The sequence below is a fragment of the Salminus brasiliensis genome, chromosome 14, assembly GCF_030463535.1.
Source record: "Salminus brasiliensis chromosome 14, fSalBra1.hap2, whole genome shotgun sequence".
NCBI lineage: Eukaryota > Metazoa > Chordata > Actinopteri > Characiformes > Bryconidae > Salminus > Salminus brasiliensis.
This window is the reverse complement of record NC_132891.1, coordinates 32,268,428-32,289,767: the sequence shown is the minus strand read 5'-3', so window position 1 is coordinate 32,289,767 and position 21,340 is coordinate 32,268,428. Positions and strand designations below refer to the sequence as shown.

The window sequence follows — 21,340 nt, the reverse complement described above, 5'->3', positions numbered from 1 at the left end:
TCTGAAAAGTTGCTAAATCTAGCGACAGAACTGCTGAGTTGGCAACACACTGCATATAACTGGAAATTATGTCCCTGTGAAGTTGCCAAGCTGTAAACAGACCTGCCAATAACAACTTTTTTTGGTACACTGCAATGGACTGCCCCCCTGCCCAGGGGTATTCCTACCTTGTGCACCGCCTTTTGATCCCGGGTAGACTGTAGACCCACCCCAACCCTGGAGACCAGGAAGAAATGGAGCAAAGGATGGATGGATTATTGAACATAGTCATTCTAATTTGTAATTACAATATGTAATTACACAGCAGACTGGTTTAGGACATGGTGGACATTTCCCACAACAAACCTTCTCACCACAACATCCAGAACACATCATGAGTAAAGGACTTTTATTTGAGGTACACTTGGCCCAAGACACTTCAACGACAATTTGACATTTTTGACGATTGCAACGCAGACCATTATAACAACTGACCACAGAAGATCCTGTGATCTTCAGATTGTGCAGCTATATTCAGTATAAAGCTTCTGTTTCAGTGAGGTGTGCTCATCAGAAGACGCTGACAACAACAAAAAAACGCTAAAAGAACAACTACGAGCTAGCTAATTAGCTTCTATCAGATGTGCACTACTGCAGTGGTACCGTTACTGTAATCCAATCCAACGGCGATGCTAAACCTTAGCCACAGTACTTCAGATAGTAACAGTACTTTGTTTGGAAGCACTTGAACATGTAAAGTGAGAGTTGGGCCAAAATATCAAAATTACCCCCTGACCTCAAACAAAAGTACAGACAAATCCTGGCTTTGAGATGGCTCATGCTACTGTTTTAAGCGATGCTAGGTATGCCAGTGTCCATTTTTATAGGCGAAAGGATGCCATATGGTCACAGAAGCCACATGAGCAAGACTATTTGAGTTTATTTCCCACATTGCAACTTTTTTTGCTCAGAACTAACTGGTAGAGAATAAGCTTCCATTGCATGTTAGCTACATAGATCTTGTGGCTCCAACGGAAAACTAAAGAAATGAACCATACCAGGGTATAGGGGGAAATTGTGTAGTGTGCATTTGTAATAAGGGGTTGATTGTCTTAATTGATTTGGAAGCTAAATTCCAAATTACAGTAAGTAAACGATTCAGCCTATGCTGTCATAGGACATGGGAGAGCTACAGTTGCATGCGAACATGCTAACGTTTGGGCTCCTCTGGTCTAAATTTCTATTACTGTGAATAACTATGTGAGTAAAATGTGACCTGGTTTAAAGGTAACACAGCCTGTAAACTTTATGTTGCCAGCTAAGAGTGCTAGGCCAATTTCTGTTTCTTGGGATCCTCACCCATTCTTCCTGGCAAAGGGGGGCTTCAGCAAAACATTCAGCTTGTGGTTGTTAAGGTAGTCCATTGAAAATCCTGCTGCATATATGAATATTCTCTTTTCATCATCAGTTTTCTTTACAGGTGGTGAGGTTTACTTTCCAGAATTTGCTAGTGCCACTGGCTGCAACCCAAGCCCAAAGCATGATCAGCCCATCCCAGACACAGCATTTTCATGGTGAGGATGCAGCCAGGGTTTTCTTCTGGTGGTTCTTCCATTAAGGCCATATTTGTGCAGGTATCTCTGCACAGTAAAATAGTGCACCAATACTCCAGAGTCTGAATTGTCCCGAAGCTCTTGTGCAGTCAGATGGGGTAATAAGTTCTTTGTCTTTCAGGCCTTAACTTAGCCTCCACTTCCATTTCTTAATTACAACACAAACTGAGGGAGCAACTACCTGAAAACTATCTTCTCAACAAAGTGTTTTTAGGTAGCCGATAGTTTGCAGCAATTCAGAAATTCAGATTAAATAAAGTGCTAAAAGGCAGAAAGTGCTAGGAAGCTCCTTAGAGGAGCCCATGGCTGTTGATTGTTGGGACAATGTTTGAGGAGTCTGAGTATTTATGAAGCTTTGACATTTGGCAACACCTGGCCTTTCCTAACACATAGCACTAACAAGCTAAATAAGGTCTGAGCCCTCAGTAAAGATGTTTCGTCTTTAACTTCATGTCTTTTGGAGATCAGTTCATCTTCTACTCACTTAACTGTTCACAGTAACAGATATTGTGGGTGTCCAAACGCCTGCAGGCCACTATACAGTCTCTGTGGCTGTTGTCCTTATTTAGATTCAGTATCGCTCTCATACACATACATGACAGCACCGTTTTTAGCCTGTGTCTTAGACGCTATGATATAAAATGACAATGCACATGACAAGCCAGAAAGGTTTTGCACCATTGAAGAGATTTGATATGAAAATCACAAACACACACCAAACACATCAGGAACAATACTTTCAACAGTATTTTAACCCATCCAGTTTGAGTGAGGTCATTATCTGAAGACAAAGCCATTGTTACTGAAAGCTCCTGATGTTGTAAGTAGCACCTTGGGCCTTCTTAAATAATTGGCAAATGTTGCAGCAGTGTTTTTTTTTTTTTTTTGTCCTGTGCTAGAATATCTGCAGTTATATAGAAGTATAGTATAGTATAGTACAGTAAGGATAATAAGCGTGTATACACCTTAGCATTTTTATGGACATAAGCAAGACCTGAGAGTGTTATAACTTGTTTCATGTTGTGCAATGTGTGTGTGTGTGTGTGTGTGTGTATTTGGTCAGTTTGAATGTCACAGTGATAAACAGAAAGATTGCATTTGTAAAACGTTGATGACATCACGCTCTGTCCACCTTGATCTGAAGGATGTCGGAAAGACCAGGTCTCTTCCTCAGAGCCTGATTCGAGGAACAAAGAATGGAATCAGTCCACCCATCCATGTTTCATCCACTAATGCACAACACAATAGGGCTGCACCAATTAGTCAACATCATTGATTACAATAAAAGAGTAATCTATAATGCTCTACAAGGCTCATTTGATGCACATTGTCGTTTTGACAAATTGCAATACACCACAGGAAGCATAGGGGGCGATAGGCTACTTCAAAAATGTAGCAAAATGCACAAAGAGAGACTAATTAAGAGAAAGAAATGAATGTGTGAACTCAAGGTGAAGTAAATGTTAGCTAGCTAGTGCACATAGTGTAAACCAGAAAATCTTAAAGATTTATGCAGGCAGTGGACAGGAGAATTGGCTACTAGCAGTGGACATTAATTCACCTGTAGGTTACTGACAATCTCATCAAACAGCCTCTTTGCTTCTTCACTCTCAGCATCTTCGAAGTAATCTGCAATATTCATCTGTACTGTGATATTCTTCAGCTTTACACACACACCTGGAGAAAAACAGAGAGAGTGACAAAGAGAGAGAGAGAAGATTAAATGGTCCACACACTGACCTCAAGTCATACTGAGCTCTGAAGTAGCCTCGAACAGACTCACTGTTAAAGTGCAGAATAGCTTTCGCAGTGACAGGCGTGGAGATGAAGATCAGCGTGTGTAGCTGCTGCAGTCCCTCTCTGCACAGCTCTGCTGCCCCCTCCTGGCTGATCTCACTCATGTGATCTAACTCCAACACACACACACCTGCACAGTTCCTCACTGTGGAGAGAGGCAGAGAGAAAGGAAGACAGAGAGCAATGGAGAAAGATGGCGGTTCTGGAAGTCTTTAGCTGAGTTTTAATGAAGATGCAGTGACTTCGGCCTGTGACTTACCCAAAGAGGCCAGTCCCTGAATGCCACACCCAGCCCCGCCGACGCCCACCTGCCGCAAGTTAGGCCAACACCGGCCGATTGTCTGTAAGCAGCGGTTACTGAAGCGACTGGGCTGCTGACTGAGGGTCAGAATCAGTAATTATATGAGGAGTGAGTGTTCGGAATGAGATCACACAAATTAAAACACTGTGCTGCATGCAGGCTGGTAATAAAGACGACGATGAGGATGAAGGCACACCCTGGGTATACTCATGCTATGTACAGGTTGTTAATGATGATGATAATAAAGGCTTACCATGGCTATACTGATGTTATGTATGGGCTGATGATGATAATTATGATGAGAAAAAGGAAAGATGATGAAAGCTCCCTCTGGCAGTGGGAGTGCTGTATGTAGACTGGTAATGATGATTATAATGATAATGAAGATGACAAGGGCTCACCTTGGCTATACTGATGATGATGAAGATGATGATGAAGATGATAATGATTATGACGATGAGACAAAGGAAAGATGGTGAAAGCTCCCTCTGGCAGTGGGAGTGCTGTATGTAGACTGGTAATGATGATTAGAATGATAATGAAGATGACAAAGGCTCATCTTGGCTATACTGATGATGATGATAATGATTATGACGATGAGAAAAGGGGAAGATGATGAAGGATCCCTCTGGCAAGTGAGGTGCTGTATGTAGACTGGTAATGATTATTATAATGATATTGAATATGACAAAGGCTCACCTTGGCTATACTGATGATGATGACAATGATGATGATGATGATGATGGTGGTGATGTTAATGATGATGAAGATGATTAAGGCTTACTTTGCCTGTACTGATGATGATGATGATGATGATAATGATGATGATGATGATGATGAAGGTGCACCATGGCTGTAGAGGCACTATGTGTAAGTTGATGATGAAGCAGATAATGATGAAGGCTTATCGTGGATGTAGTAATGCCATATGTAGGCCCGGTAAAGATAATAATGTTGATGTTGATATTGATAGTGATGATGATGATGATGATGACAATGAAGGTGGTAATGATGATGATAATAATTATGATGATGATTAGGGCTCACAGTGGCTGTAAAGGTGCTATGTGTAATTGGCAATGATGATGATGACGATAATAATGATGAAGGTTCTTTGAGTAAATTGATGATGATGATGTTGAGGTGTTGTGTGTAAGTAAGCTAGTGATGATTAAGATAATGATGATGATGATGATGATGAAGGCTTACCATGGCTGTAAAGGTGCTGTGTGTAAGTTGATGATTAAGATAATGATGATGATGATGAAGGCTTATCCTGGCTGTAGTAATTCCACATGTACTCTGGTAATGATAATGTTGATATTGATTGTGATGATGATGATAATGATGATGATGATGATGAAGGCTTATCCTGGCTGTAGTAATGCCATATGTACACCAGCAATGATAATGTTGATGTTGATATTGATTGTGATGATGATGATGATGATGAAGGCTCACCATGGCTGTAGAGGTGCTGTGTGTAGGCTGGTGATGTCTCTACATCCTGCTCCTAAAGCCCAGATCACCTCCTGACCAACAGGGTCTGACGAGCTCCTACAGTCATACAGTGCAGTATTAGTTGATGGACACTCTTCACTGTGTGTGTGTGTGTGTGTTTACTGTGTGTGTTTCTAAACTTAATATTATAAAAATATGAATGATATTAATATTATGTGTTCATCATCGTGTCGTTGTGTATGTGTGTATGTGTCTGCAGCTTTCACACTCACCTGTATATAAGTGTGCGCAGTGCTCTGCAGTGGCAGCTGACGAGCCACAGGGATCTATCAGTCAGAATGTTGGGGCAATGAGAGATTGTCAAAGACATGAGGCTCCGCCCTGCTGACTTAAGCACCGCCTCCAGCCCCACCTCCAGGCAGCCCCTAAAGACAGGAAAAGTACTTAATGTACTCTATCTACTCAACACTTAACATAACTACTTTGTTAAGTAGCCACAGACACAAAAATGGTATGTGTGTGTGTGTGTGTGTGTGTGTATGTGGGTGTGTGTGTATAACACAGACCTTGTGCTCTTCTGATACTCTTCTTTACTCTCTTTCCGGTTGCGTGAGCGGGGTTTGAGGTTTTGCAGAGTGAGCGACTGGGTCTGACTACACCACTGAGACAGGGTCACTAAAAACTTTACACACACACACACACACACACACACACACATTCACAAGCATTCTTGATTTTATCTATATAGTCAGAAGTCTATATATCTATATCTATATATCTATATAGTCAAAAGCCATGAAGGTTTTTGTATTATTCTAGTCAAGTAATACCTTACTAACCTTATCTAATCTTAATCCTAACTTCAACTTTAACCCTAGCTCTAAAACTAACCATATGAACCCTAAACCTAACCCCAACTCTAACCCTAGCCCTTAGCATAACCATAACTGAATTAACCCTAATCTTAACCCTACCAACCTAATCTTAACCATAGCCCTAATCCTAACCCTACCCTACCCCTTAGTCTAACCCTTCTAACCCTCACCATAACCTAATTATCTCTAATCTTACCTCTAACCATACCTGGATTAATCCTAATCTTAACCCTACTAACTTAACCTTAACCTTAGCCTTAACCCTCAGTCTAACTCTACTAACCCTAACCATAACCCAATTAACTCTAATCTTAACTTTAACCTAAACCTAACCTTAAACCTACTAACCCTAATCCTAACCCTAGCCTTTAGCATAACCATAACCGGACTAACTATCTTATCCCAAATCTTAACCCTACTAACCTAATCTTAACCATAGTCCCAATTCTAACCCTAACCTATCTTAGCCCTTATCCTTAGTCTAAACCTTCTAACCCTCACCATAACCTAATTATCTCTAATCTTACCTCTAACCATACCTGGATTAATCCTAATCTTAACCCTACTAACTTAACCTTAACCTTAGCCCTAACCCTCAGTCTAACTCTACTAACCCTAACCATAACCCCATTAACTCTAATCTTAAAGCTAATCTTGACCCTAACTCTTATCTTAACCCTTGGATTAATTATAATAACCTGAACCCTAATCTTAACCCTACTAAGCTAATCTTCACCCTAGCACTAACCTTAACCGTAGCCATAAGCCTAACTATACTAACCCTAACCATAACCGTATTAACCCTAATCTTAACACTAATCTCAACGTCTAACATAACCCTACTAACCCTAACCTTAACCTAAACCTAAACCTAACCCTAAACCTACTAACCCTAATCTTAACTCTCATCTTAACCCTGACCCTTTGTTGTCAGTGAGGACGCCATTGCCACAGCATGTGTGTGTGTTATATTGTTTTAGGTGTCATAACTGTAATACCTTGGATGAGATGCGAGCATTTTCTAATGTTACTCTGGTCCACACTGCAGGGTGACGAGCAACACTCCACCAATCCCTACACACCTGTGACACACACACACACACACACACACACATACATTACAAAACATCTTATATATGCCACTGGAAAATCATTACACCACAAAATAAATGACCAAACACACAGAAATCCACAAATATACAAATATTTACACTAGTGCATATGGAGATGGGCATAGCTTTGTAGACTGCAGATAACACTGGCAGCATATCTTTGAGAATAACTGTTTCAGGCTGTGTAAGTGAAGATGACACTATCTATTCTATTGACAAATAAAGAATTCAGAAGAACATGGTAGATCTTGTTCTCCCTTGTCTACATATTGGCTACAGATAAGCATACATTATATTTGTGACATAATGTGAATCTGGCAGCTGTTCTTTACATTGTATCAGAATTTCAATAGAAATGTTTCAAAATGACTAGAAATCTTTTGACATCCATTAAAAGCTAAGAAAGTTTTTTCCTTCTTCTGTAAAGTTGCCATTTGGGAGAGACAGTTTTTTGCATGACTATGACAATATGCACACTGTCACTTTAAGAACAATGTTTATCAATCTGTTTCACACATTCACACACACACACACACACACACACACCTGTGCAGCAGTGAGCAGCGAGCGTGTATCCAGGTATGTGAAGACACAAAAAAGCCATGCCCTCATCTTCATCCGCTCTGAACACATCATGGATTCAGTAGATTTGTTGCTATGGCGACAGGTTGGGCAGTGAAAAGCAGCATGTTCTGTCCAGAACCAAAATATAATCAAAAGTCATTTAATTAAGATTAATAAAACATTCTATGAATTTCTTATTATTGTATACGTGCTTACATATATTATATAACTATATGTCTGTGATATTCTGGGGCTGCTTTGCTTCCTCTAGCACTGGAAACCTGCAATGTGTGCATGGCAATTTAATCAATCAAGTATCATGAAATTCTAGGAGAGAATTTCAGACCTTCTGTGAGGAAGCTGAAGCTTTGGGCTCCTCATTGGACAAGCCAACAGGACAATGACCCCAAGCATACCTGCAAGTCCACCAAGGTTTGGTTTCAGAAGAAGTCCTGGAAGGTTCTGGAGTGGTCGTCACAGTCGCCTGACTTGAAGCCTATATAAAATCTTTGGTGGGATTTAAAGAAGGTGGTTGTAGCAGCAAACCCGAGTATATTAGTGAACTGAAGGAATTGGCCCATGAGGAATGGGCTAAGATTCCTCAGAACTGCTGCCAGAAGCTGGTGTCTGGCTATGCATCAGTTTTGCAGCAGATCTGAACAGCAGAAGGGTGCTATGCTAGGTATTACAGATGCTTGTGATGAAGGGGTTGAATAGTTCTTAGACTATAGACGTCATTAAAAGTGCCAGTGTGTGTTGAAAGCACTTATTCTGTTGGTTAGTGTTGAGCTTTTTAAATTGGTCTTGTTTTTGATTGGTTTCATTTTGCAACTGTGTGTGTGTGTGTGTGTGTGTATTACCTGTCTTGCTATAGGTTCTGTAGCGTCTGCGTGGGTGTAGGTCCTCCTGTGATTCAGCAGTGTAGATGGACCAGCTGTCTGAATCGCCCTCAGTGCCGGGCTGAGTGTGGGGAGTCCAGCAGGGAGACGGAGGGGCCCTCTGTGGAGACCCCTGGAGACCCGCACACAGCACATTGTAATACTGTGCTTCAAGAGGGGCCGAGCCCCCCTCCCAGTCTACCTCGCACCCCCCAGAGCCTACGGACAGGGTCCGTAGTCTGCTGCCGCTGTACCTTCACAGGGAGTGGGACGACATATGAGAAACATTTCTGAATTATTTGGTACATACACTGACCATCAATAAATTCAATAAAATATAGTGATTTATGAATAAATCTGGGCAAATCTTGCATCTATAATTTAACTGGGACCCAAAACCATTAATGTTTCACAGCTTAAATGTTTCATCTTAGACTTGTCAAATTTGAGACTTGTTAAAATATAAAACACAAGACTCTGACCTACTTCTTCTAAAAACCAAGTCATGCAAGTCAACAGATGCTGAAGTTACCTGCTAAGTGGACTGCCCCTGCGATCATACTGCTGGTAACAGCACCTGGACATCCCTGATACACTATAGCTCCTCTGGAGAAGGACAAGGACATGAAGACATGATTACATTAAGGGAGGAGTCCTGAAATGGACTTAAGAAGTGCCCTTACATACAAAAGCTAGATCGCAGGATATTGGGTTAATCCTGCCATGACACAGTGATTCAACCCATGAACAACATGTCTAACCCCTTGGTAACTTAGTAACGACCCTAACTTGCTTCAGCCATGAAGTGTTTATATAAACACCTCCCAGGGATGTGGTCACCGTGTGTGTTGCAACCATGGTAAATGGGTATCAGCATGCAACAGCTGGGGAAGCGCTGTGCATCACGGGGAAGTATGCAGGCACTAGCCAGGTGCTAGGCTAAAAGCTAACCTTACCAGTCCCTAGTACTCTAATCTCTTCAGCGATAGCTAACCACACACCATTCCTACTGAACACAGAGAGGACCCAGAGAGGACAGCAACACTATTCGGTAAGACTTGGAAATAATTTCAAAAAGTATATGTTATAGTGTTAAGAGTTATGCTATGCTATGCTGCGCTATGCTATGTATCTGTATGGGCATAGATGTGATATCCCCAACCTGATACGGCGCTCCTCGGGCAGCGAGCAGTCCGTGGGGAGATGCGATGTCCGAGTGTGGGTGAGAGAGCGTGTGCAGGTTCTGCAGCTGTTTCTCTGCCCTCTCTGCTCTCTCCAGTAAATCCTCAATGAAGCTCTGCAGGCGAATCTTGGCACTTGCTTCCCTAAAGGCAGTCTCTCGCACAAACCTGTCCAACTCACAAACCTCTCTGATACACACACAAACACACACGTCATCAAACCTCAATACCAAACTTGAAAAAGACTCAGCATGTGAGGTAGGATCCTTACACTGATCAGTCATAACATTAAAACCACCTGCCTAATATTGAGTAGGTCACCCCTATGCAGCCAAAACAGCTCTGACCCATCGAGGCATGGTCTCTACAAGAGCTCGGAAGGTGTCCTGAGGTATCTGGTACCAAGACATTAGCAGCAGATCCAACTCAAGTCCAGTGAGTTTATTGAGGGAGGTGCTACTGTAACTTCACCTGTCAGTGGTTTTAATGTTATGGCTGATTGGTGTATATAGTGTATCCATAAGGGAAATTAAACGGTTGACGTTAATGATTGGAGTAATGAATGTGTGAGCAGGTGTTTCTGGGAAACTCCTAACCTCCTTCCATGATTAGACCGCTGAGAAGACTATGAACACAATGACCTGTACGCAGACTGTGTGGGTTTGGCAAGTCGTGCCTCCCAGTGCCCTGGGGTCCTGTCCTGCTGTCCTGTCAAATTGCATTTCTAATCGGGAAGTAAGGCAGACGTCCATTGAACTTGGCCCTGGTGACTGCTGCCATGGCAACAACTGCCTAATTCCAGCACTGTACGCTTGTACAGAGTGAAGGTGGTAGAAGGCAGAAGTGCCCACACTGTTTCAGGCACATGCAGAGAGCACAGTCGAGTCAAATGAGATAATAAAGCCATCAAACCCTCCACAGCTGTTGATGTTGACGTACCATTTTTTACCGTACGTTAACAGCTTCATCGTCACTGTAAGGCTCCACTGGCCTGTAATACGCAGAGCAGCACGTAACTTTGGTGAAACTGGCAGAAATCCTGTAGTATTTACCCTGCCACCACAGTCCACATGCTTCTTTCACTTTCTGTAGAGCGAATTCTGAAAAAACTGAATGAGAAAATCCCAAAATTCGGAAAACACCCAAACATCGCTAAAAGTTTTTAACGCTAGGGAGAAGTGAATAAGCCAAAATGCAAAAAACATAGTGATGGAAAAGGGTTTTTCAAATAATGATGACGTATTAAGCCGTTAGTCACATGATTCTCTTATCAGCTGGTGTGGGTGGTCGGTGACTGGGGAAACGACTGGCCCTACGAATAGGGCTTTTCAAAGGTTGCTTTCTACATTTTGAGATGCCTGAATCCAAAGCTGGTCTGAGGAATGGCTCTGCACTGCTGTCACTGAACCGTCTGATGCATTTGTGCTCCCAGATGTAAAAAAAAAGTGACCATATTATTATGTAAAGTGTATTTTTATAATTGGTGTAATTAAATAATATGATATCCTGTTCAGAAGACACAGTCCAGTTTGTCCCAAAGCAAATATAATTAGAAAAAAACGAATATACATAAGTGTAACAAGTTACAGTGTTTTGTTATATGGTGGCACAGAGATTTCGGCCTTATTAGGTGGGTCACTGCTTGTCCTGCCCAGCATCTCTGATCTGCCAACAACCCATTCATAGTAAGATCACAAGCACTGTCACTTCTAAGAGTTTCTATGCATAACTGTTGTGGATAGAAAAAATAATTGCCAAAATTTTATAAATGAGCAACATTTGAATGGAAACTCTGCTAATATAATCTGTGAGCATGCCTTTTAGGGGGACTCAAAGTGAAAGTATGGTAAATCTGTAAATCTGACATTTCAAGAAGCCTAATAGTTCCAGTCCCAGAATCACTCCATGCTTAATTCAATGCTACACATGCACCAAAATTCATATACATATAATTTAATAAAATAAACAATATCACAGAAAGCAGTAAACTTTTGATCATTAAGTATAGTTCACATCCCATCCGCAGCTTTTGGTTAGATAGATTGGTAGGTTGCAAATTGGAAGATGCCTTTACTATGCACACCACATGTCCAGTTATTTAGGGACACCCCTTCCAATGCATTCAGCTACTTTTAGAGGCACTATTGCTGACTCAGATGTGCAAATGCACACCACATATAAGAAGATAAACATGAACCTGTTGCCAGGCATGGGCTTGAGGTTGTACAAAGCTCCCCAGCATTGAGCTGTGAAGCAGTGGAACTGTGTGATTGTGAATGATGGATGGTGCTCCATCCAATACTTTTGGGATGAGTTGGGGAGTTAGGGATGTGGCGGGGTGGTGATAATTTAACATCCTGGCCTCACTAATGCTTTTGTCACTGAATGCAATCAAATCCTTACAGCAGTGCTCCTCCAAACTCTCATAGAAAGCCTTCCCTGGACAGTAGAGACAGATACTCCAACAAAAGCAGGATAAACTCTTTTTTAATACGCTTACATTTGAACAGAAACAGTGACTAAACAGGTGTCCCAATACTTTTGTCCATATCGGATATTTCCTAAAGAAATGAAATTATTGGCTGATTCATGCAGATCAGGAATTGTATTGTTATTAGTTTAGTTAACAGTATAAAACACACAAATTAACACACACACACACACACTTACTGATGCTTGAGGTTAAGTTCCTCCTCCCTTTCCATCAGCTCCTGCCTCAAGCTGGCCAGCATCTCCACAGAAACGTCCACCTGCCGGGCCAGCTCAGACGCCCTCTGCTCTGCCTCACGCTTCTCTCTCTCCATCCTCTCGCTCTCCCTCCTTGCCCTCCGCACTTCCACACTCCTCCTCTTCACCTCCTCTTGCAGAGCCACCAGCCTGGTGGACACCCTCTGCTGGACCTCCAGTGCCAGCTGCTGCAGCCGGGCCTCCACCGCCAGCCTGCCCCATGTGCCCCACGGCACGTTCAGCTGCGCCACCACCTGCTCAGAGCGCGGCTCGGTGGACACCGCCACGGCCATCACCGGAGACAACGAGGGAGCATGTCTGCGGATGAGGAGCTGACTCAGAGGAGCCGCGGCAGACGAGGCCAGGCTCAAGGCGTCCAGAAGCTCCAGACGTAATGGTTGGCTAATCTGACTGTTGGCCAGAGGAGAGCACTGCTGCTGGGCAGAGATAGCCACCACAGCCCCCTCCGACTTCCGTCTAGGAGTCAGACAGATCTTCTTGCAGGTGTGGCCTGTCTGAGGGTCCCCAAGTTCACAGGCCTCTCCACAGTCAGGACAATGCATTGACGGCCCGGTGGTGGTTGCCATTGCGTGCTGCATATTTAAACACCTAGAACATTCATTATTAATTTTTACTTCTGCTCATTTATTTATAAAGCATAGACAAAAATAAATAAAGATCAAGAATTAATTCAGATGTATGGTTTGAACTAACAAGCAGGCAGTTAGACAGCTGCTCCCAGGGGCACTGCAAGGGATTTTAGGCCCCCTACACAGCGCCCCTGACCAATCTAGGGCTGTGGTGCTGAAAGGATTAAAGCCTATGATCTGTGAAGGATTTTTAACAAGCAAGCAGTTAGACAGTTGCTCCACTGTAGAGCTGTGAAACCGTGTACATTTCTGTGTCCAAGAAAGAACGGAAAGGTACATTTATTCAGAACTGTGTTTTCATGTAGTGTGATTTCACAGCTGTAGACCGGCCCTACAGTCTAACTGCTGCTCATGGAAGGATATGTTATGGACTTATGACAAGCAGGCAGTTAGACAGCTGCTCCCAGGGGCACTGCAAGGGATTTTAGGCCCCCTACACGGCACCCCAGACATAGGGCAGTCCTTCCTATTCTCAGACTCCTGATTATAGTTGATAACATTAAAACAAATGATCTCCTGAGTGTCTTGACAAGTGGGCAGTTAGACAGTTGCGCCACTCCAGAGCTGTGAAACCATGTACATTGCAGAAAGATAAATTTACTCTGTGATTTTATGTAGTGCAATTTCACAGCTCCAGACGGCCCGGCGGTCTAACTGCTCCTCATGAAGGGCATGGTGTGGTGTGGATGGGATTCAGACTTCTAACAAGCAGGCAGTTAGACTGTTGCACCATTCTAGAGCTGTGAGCTGTGAACTCATTTACGGTCACTGTGTAAAGAATCTTGGGGGGAAAAAAAAAAATATATATATATATATATATAAGCGTCTCTACGCTCTCATTCAGACCTTATTACACTTGTTATAGTAATTATATTCATACATGCACACACACACATACACACACTGTGTCTCTCTGTCATTCTCTCTCTCTCTCTCTCCTCAGCCTCTCTCTCTCTCTCACTCTGTCCCCTGTCTTTCCTACCTCCTTGTCCTGGTGTTGTATAACTGGTAGGTGAAGACACACATTTACTTTCACAGGAAGTGATGCAATGAAATGAGAAAATGGGGACAGTGCAGAACAGTAATTAGGTCACAGCTTGTTTTCTGTTCAACTCTGGTCTGTTCTGTTCAACTCAGTGATGCCCCCCCCCCCCCCCCCCCCAATACACCTCATCTCTCTACAGAACATTACTACAAGCAGGAAACACAAAGTCTCTCTCTCTCTCTCTTTCTCTTTTCTCTGCTCTCTCGCCCAGTATGTACATACAGCATGTTTTATATATGGAAAACATTAGTGTGTGTGTGCGTGTGTGTGTGTTTGGGTGTGGTTGTGTGTGCATATTTGCATATTGCACATTGTTTTATGCATCTGGGAGTTTGTGTGTACACGTGTGTGTGTGTGTGTGTGTGTGTGTGTGTGTGTGTGTGTGTGTGCATGCATGTGTGTATGTGTTTGAGTCTCCAGTACACGTGTGTGTAGGTGTGTATGTGTATGAGTTTGTGTGACTTTGCATGCAGGAATAATATACAGTGTGTGTGTGTGTGTATGTGAGCTTGCAGATGCAGTGTATGTATGTATGTCATGTGTGTGTTTTTGCATGTAATGTGTGTGTGCCAGTGTGTGTCCAAATGTTGTATGTGTGTGTGTGTGTGTGTGCAAAACGTACTGTGTGTTTGAGGTGTGTGCATGCACAGTTTTGTGTGTATGGTGTGGGGGGTGGGGGTCAAAGCTGCCCCAATGATGTGCTGGAACGCCAACAGCCCGTGCAGTGAGAGAGCGCGCGCTCCTCGGGCTGCGCGTTATGAACGCTTGACTGGCACGCAGACAAAGCCGCTGCCCTCTCCGCCTGGCACCGCGGCACGAGGCCACCTCTCTGATCGAAAAAAAAAGCCTCTCAAGCCCCCCCTACATACTCACACCCCCACCAACTGCCCAACAAATCCAAATCCAGCCACCAGCTGAGGAAACATGACGAGACTCTTCGTGGTTGGCCGCGTGCAGCTCGTGCACGTCCTGTACGGTCAAGATCACCGAACCCACCTTAACCCCCACCGTGCAAACCCCTAAATAAACCAGACCCCTCCTAGCACTGGCACGAGCTGTAACAAACATCACTATACTCACTCAGTCTTCTTTCATCTCCGTCCCGCCCTCCGCACGCGCAGCTGGAGCTCAGCTGATGCCTACGGAGCTGTGCACGTGCCCTTCCGTTCCTCTTCTGTTCCTAGTATCACTCTTTTCCTTCGTCATCGAGGGCTAAAAAGTCGGAGAGAGACCCTCGCGCGCTCTCCCCGGCGTCAAATAGCTCCCAGAGCCGCCCGTGACGTCACAAGGCGCGCTCTTGGGCCGGGCAAGGCGCGAGAGCGCGCAACCAACATGAACTGGGGTTGAGCACTGGAAATGCCACGCAAGCCGGCAGGGCCCATATAGCAGGGAGTTTGTGCCCACCCGTATTCAGGCTCACACACCTGTATTGGCTGGTAGCAAGCCTCCTATCTTGGGATTGGCTAGCGTTTCTCATTCTGTGCCGGGATTGGCTGACAGTATCCCCACCGAAGTGTCCCTTTGAGCGTCTCGTTTCCTGTGCTGTGATTTGCTATCGACGCACTGGTTGTGAGATGGCCTGTATGTGACTGGCCAATCCCAGCACACGAAACGGGACACCGTTAGCCAATCCCACGGACAGTTGTCTGAATATGGGTGGGGGGGAAAGTCATATTAACGCCCCAGATACAGCGCACGTCACGTCGCCACTAGCTTCCTCTAGGTCTGTGTGTCGCTGTCCAGGGGACGTGGTGCTGAATCCGTGCTGAACCAGCGGTGATCATGTCTAACAGCTTTATAGCCATGATTTCAGACCCTAGCGGCCCATGCAAGCCCCTGCACCTCAAATGATGGCTCACGGTGTTCGTTAGGGAGACAGTAAAGATACCACGATAGACTCTCGATAGACATGACTTACAGCAGAGGGCGCTATAGAGGCATTGAAAAAGTACAACTACGGGAAAATTCACTGACCCATCAAATGGGAATCAAGCAGGGTTTTTTTTTCCAGAGATGGACAGAGAAGCCTAAACCAACTCCACAGTGCTATGTATTCAGTTATGTATTGACTTCAGCATAAGAAAGTGAATGAATCAATCATCCAATCAATCAATCAATTAATTAATCAATCAGTCAATCAAAATACAGCACACTTTGTTTATGTCTATGTGCTTTCCACTACATTGTGGTTCACTGCTCAGTAGGTTGGTAGATAGGTAAGTAGGTATGTTAGTAGGTAGATTAGGTAGTTAGATGAATAGGTAAACAGATGCGTAGTTATTTAGGTGGGTAGATAGGTTGGTAAATAGGTTGGTAGATAGGTTGGTAGATAGGTGGGTAGATAGGTTGGTAGATAGGTGGGTAGATAGGTTGGTAAATAGGTTGGTAGATAGGTTGGTAGATAGGTTGGTAGATAGGTGGGTAGATAGGTTGGTAGATAGGTTGGTAGATAGGTGGGTAGATAGGTTGGTAGATAGGTTGGTAGATAGGTTGGTAGATAGGTGGGTAGATAGGTTGGTAGATAGGTGGGTAGATAGGTTGGTAGATAGGTTGGTAGATAGGTTGGTAGATAGGTGGGTAGATAGGTTGGTAGATAGGTTGGTAGATAGGTGGGTAGATAGGTTGGTAGATAGGTTGGTAGATAGGTGGGTAGATAGGTTGGTAGATAGGTTGGTAGATAGGTGGGTAGATAGGTGTTATAGATATATAGGTAGGTATGTATATAGAAGGCTAGGATGTTGGACTAGCACCACTCCACCTCCTCCACACCTCACCACCAACTCTGCAACTCATCCTGAAAGTACTGGATGAAGCACCATCCATCATTCCAGAGAACACAGTTCCCCTGCACAGCTTAATGCTGGGGAAGGGGGTTATACCCTTCGAGCCCATGCCTGGCAGTAGGCATGGTGCCAACAGGTTCATGTTTATCTGTTGTTTGTCACTGTACAGCGAAATGTGTCCTCCGCATTTAACCCATCTGTGGTAGTGAACACACACACACACACACACACACACACACACATACTGGTGAACTAGGGGCAGTGAGTACACACACACACCCAGAGTGGTGGGCAGCCAACTCCAGCACCCAGGGAGCAGAGAGGGTAAAGGTCCTTGCTCAAGGGCCCAACAGTGGCAGCTTGCCGAGCCCGGGAATCGAACCCACAACCCTGTTATCAATAGCCCTGCACTGCTCCAAAGGGTCCTATTCTATTGGCAGTACTTGTGTGTGTGTGTGTGTGTGTGTGTGTGTATTTGCACACCTGTGTCAGCAATGGTTGCAACCTACAGCAGCTGAGTGTGTTCATTAGAAGGGGTGTCCACAAGCCACCCCTGTAGATTTAGACATTTAGGGGTATTTCCCTCAAGTGAAATGTATGGGGTTGGTCTGTAAATCGATCACAGCAATCAATCAAATATAATCAATAAATAGTCCATTTTATTTCAAACATTCATTACTTCAAAATATGCATAAGGCTTTAAACAGCGTGGCATTGCACAAGAACATCGTGTTTGTTTCCAAAGGCAAGTCGACGATAATACATACAGACAACACTGGCTGTCCGCTGAGGAACAGCACGACGAGATATCTGCACAACTCAAGTGTGCTACTGCAACTCAACCACTGTGTTGATGTTTTCATCTGCATGAGGTTCGCACGAACCAGTGAAGCACATTCCACTGTCAAAAGGCGAATACAAGAATTCGATTCAAATCTATAAGAAGATAAATATCTCTCTCTGTCTTTATGTTCTGAAAATGAACGGTAGAAAAATACAGTCAAAAATAAAGATATATGCATATACAAATATAGAGGCTTCTCCGGTTCGGATTATACACCGCAATGTATCAAAATACAACACTGTGACCATAGAAAGTGAGAGGAAACGGAGAGGGATAACACGTGCATGCTAACGCGAGTCTAGCAGCGTCAAAAACACGTTCATATAATACTGAGTAAAACATGCAGGTCATTTCCAGTAACGACAAAAAGAAAACGACATCAGAGGCTTCTGGAGTTCAGCTCGTGCCCAGAGTCGTTCGTTTCTGCGGTTCATTTCTTCTCCAGCGCGAGGACAAACGTAGAAAACACGCCGAGTTCCTCTTGGATTCATGGACGCGTCTGAAATCGCTCGGATTGTTCCCTTGTTCCCTACGTAGTACACTTCGTCTTCAGGTTCCAATGCAGAATGTCAGTCCCCTTAATGTGTTTGTGCTATTCTGTTAGCACACACTGAGGGAACCCTCGTGCACACGTCGCGTGCACACGTCCCAAAGTGCTCCAGTGTTAAAGCGTCGCAGTGAATCTAGTCCCCTTGATTAGCCATCCAGTGTTTTCGCTCTGCAGATGGTGGTTCACTATGTAGGGAGCTAGACCTCGATTTAAGACACAGCCAAAGTCATTATCATTCCGTAGCGTTTACCATCACGCCACTTTTTGGTGACGGGCACTGACCCAAACTGACCCATTTCAGGACCACCTGACCGAATCTTTCACCGGCTCACGCGCGTGAACTTGGCACGTTCCCGTAAAGCCATAAACGTTGCAGGTTTAGCGACCGTGACGCGCACCAGCCGCGCGCCCCTCACACCAGCCCCGGTAGCGCGAAGGCGCAGGCAGCCGCGAGCTCGGCCTTCTGCTGCGCCCTCTCGCGCTGCTTGAGGTGCACGCGTGCGTGCCTCTTCCTCTCGTCGCTGCGCGCGAAGCGGCGGCCGCATACGTCGCACGAGAAGGGCTTCTCTCCGGTGTGCGTGCGCATGTGCGTGGTCAGGTGGTCGCTGCGGCCGAAGCGGCGCGCGCACACGCGGCACTGGAAGGGCCGGTGGCCCGTGTGCACGCGCACGTGGCGGTTCAGCTCGTCGGAGCGCGAGAAGCGGCGCTCGCAGTTCTCCACGGGACACGGGAAGGGCTTCTCGCGGCGCGCGCCCGCGGCAGCTTTGCGTCCGGGGGCTTTGGGCGCGTGCGGCCGGTTTCCAGTTGGCAGGGCACTCGAGAGGAGCAGAGAGTCCAGCGCGAGGGGGTCATGTGGGAAGCATGCCGACATGTAGAGGGCGTGTCCGTGGATAGTGGTAGTGGGCGGGGCTTGGAGTTGGGCGCTAAAGTCCGGTGGGCTCGGGACGGTCCGCGCGCACTCGTCCGCGTAAAGGGGCTCCTGCTTTATCCAGGTCTCCGGCGCGCACGCTGGCTCCAGCGGCGAAAGCAGTTCGATGATGTCGTCCAGGTCGGCGAGGCGCTCGCACGCGCGCGCATCCTCGAAGAAGTCGTCGAAGAAGTCATCGAAGCTCTCCTTCTTGACGTGCGCGGTGAAGGGCTGGCACGCGCTCCCCGCTGCGTCTGCGAGCTCGTCCGAGGAGTCGCTGCAGAATGGCGAGGCGGGAGACCCCAGCGAGCTGGCCACCGAACCCACCGAGCCTTGCCGTAGGAGCGCGCCCCCGCCGCTGCAGCAGCAGCGCGAGCTTGTAGAAGGCGGAGGGGAGCTTGCGGACAGACCCACGATCTCGGTGATGAGGTTGAGGAGGGCGTCGGTCTCCGGGTGGAAAACGGAGGGAGGGGAAGGAGGAGAGGGGGGGAGGAGATCAGACGAGCATTCGGCACATCCAGGGAGGAACGGAGAGTCCGGCAGCTCGAGCTTAGGTTTCAGGAGACCTGAGAGAGAGAGAGAGAGAGAGAGAGAGAGAGGTTAATACACAGTGCCAACAGGTTTTATCACAGCCCCAAACTTTTAAACTCAAAGAAGCATTAACTCAACTGGAGAGAGAGAGAGAGAGAGAGAGAGAGAGAGAGAGAGAGAGAGATAAGGAGATCAGTAGAGAGTGAGAGAGAGACATAGGGTGAGATGTAGAGAGTGAGAGAGAGACATAGGGTGAGATGTAGAGAGTGAGAGAGAGACATAGGGTGAGATGTAGAGAGTGAGAGAGAGACATAGTGAGACAGGTAGAGAGTGAGAGAGTGAGAGAGAGAGAGAGAGAGAGAGAGAGACATAGTGAGACAGGTAGAGATAGATATAGATAGAGTTATGTAGAGAGAGAGAGAGAGAGAGAGAGAGAGAGAGAGAGAGAGAGAGTCATTACATAATCTCTCTCCAGTTGATGCATAAATGACTCACTGCTCTCGCTCTAACAGTACTGCTATCATTAAAACACACACACACACACACACACACACACACACACACACACACACACTCACACACACTCACACACATGCTGGTATGAACACAGAGCAGGTGCAACAGTGTTTGCACGCGCTCCAGTCCACCATCACCCCAAAGCCTTGCTCCATGCAGCTCTAAAGGCAGCGCGTGCTTACCGGTCTCGGCCTCGGTGGTCGCTTGGCGCTCGCAGATGAAGTCCAGCGCGCTGAAGTCCACTGTGTTCAGCATGGCGAGAGATCGGCTTCAGAAACAACGAGTGAGGAAATGTCAAATCCACGAGCCACGAAAACGCGCGTGTCCCTTTACTCCAGTTTCCGGTTTGGGATTCCCTGCGCGTTCCCGTTTGAGGCGCTTGGCTTATCCGTCGGTCTTCCTCCAGTCGCTGTTTACCGGGATCCCTCTGCCGCCGCTTATATACCGGCGGCGCTCCGCCTCCCGCCGCGTCAGCGCGAGGATTCCCCGCCGAGGAGCTTCTGGGCGCGCGCCGCTGCCCATAAATGGGCAGAAGAGGATGTGACGGGGTTCCCCCTCCGAAAATGGGCACGGGGCCGTGACGTAGCGGCGGTTTTCCTGAGCACCAATGCGGGGAGATGGAGAGAGAGAGAGATGGAGAGAGAGAGAGAGAGTAAATAAATAAATAAATAAATAAATGGCGCGCGCTCTGCAGACTGAGCTGGTTGTGAATGGAGGGCAGCCATAATGCTAAGAGTTGAGGACCAGCTGTAACACTGATCATCAGTGTGTGGGGTCTGTCTGCTTGTCTGGGGGCAGAATCATCTCCAGGCTTGCCGGCGCTGCAGGAGGAGAGATCAGAGAGTGAGAGATGCACGGTCTTGGGATGCAGTGTGGGCCAGATGCTTAATCCTCCACTTGCATCTGCAGGGAGTGCTTTGAGCAGCCAAACATCTGCATCATCAACTGGGTGCCTGGACTTCTCATCATCTCAGAGAACTTTTGAACATGCTGAAAAAACACATTCTAGGGTACCTTTAATATATA

General features: G+C 45.7%; 2 protein-coding genes across 2 annotated transcripts; both read right to left on the bottom strand.

Annotated features, from left to right (window-relative positions):
• Window positions 1-374: 374 nt before the first annotated feature.
• Window positions 375-15,512, bottom strand: LOC140577497 (F-box only protein 41). The gene is made up of 14 exons (XM_072697507.1): window positions 15,264-15,512; window positions 12,432-13,097; window positions 9,743-9,950; window positions 9,113-9,186; window positions 8,563-8,834; window positions 7,685-7,830; window positions 7,025-7,108; window positions 5,718-5,833; window positions 5,424-5,576; window positions 5,152-5,247; window positions 3,649-3,767; window positions 3,376-3,534; window positions 3,154-3,269; window positions 375-2,769 (listed from the first exon to the last, which is right to left on the bottom strand). Exons 2-14 carry the CDS (start codon window positions 13,085-13,087, stop codon window positions 2,710-2,712), a joined length of 2,259 nt encoding a protein of 752 aa, XP_072553608.1. The 5' UTR covers window positions 13,088-13,097; window positions 15,264-15,512; the 3' UTR covers window positions 375-2,709.
• Window positions 15,513-17,603: 2,091 nt separating this feature from the next.
• On the bottom strand, window positions 17,604-20,713 carry egr4 (early growth response 4). The gene is made up of 2 exons (XM_072696991.1): window positions 20,497-20,713; window positions 17,604-19,833 (listed from the first exon to the last, which is right to left on the bottom strand). The coding sequence occupies exons 1-2, from the start codon at window positions 20,567-20,569 to the stop codon at window positions 18,773-18,775; spliced, it is 1,134 nt and encodes a 377-aa protein (XP_072553092.1). The 5' UTR covers window positions 20,570-20,713; the 3' UTR covers window positions 17,604-18,772.
• Between the last annotated feature and the right edge of the window lie 627 nt (window positions 20,714-21,340).

Bases quoted from the DNA above. Each gene is read 5' to 3' on its own strand.
- egr4 (XM_072696991.1), bottom strand. From the start codon at position 20,569: ATGCTGAACACAGTGGACTTCAGCGCGCTGGACTTCATCTGCGAGCGC. The intron at 19,834-20,496 runs GTAAGCACGCGC...TCTCTCTCTCAG, and splicing joins GACCACCGAGGCCGAGACCG to GTCTCCTGAAACCTAAGCTC.
- LOC140577497 (XM_072697507.1), bottom strand. From the start codon at position 13,087: ATGCAGCACGCAATGGCAACCACCACCGGGCCGTCAATGCATTGTCCT. The intron at 9,951-12,431 runs GTAAGTGTGTGT...TGTGTGTATCAG, and splicing joins GAACTTAACCTCAAGCATCA to AGAGGTTTGTGAGTTGGACA. The intron at 3,535-3,648 runs GTAAGTCACAGG...CTCTCTCCACAG, and splicing joins TCAGGGACTGGCCTCTTTGG to TGAGGAACTGTGCAGGTGTG.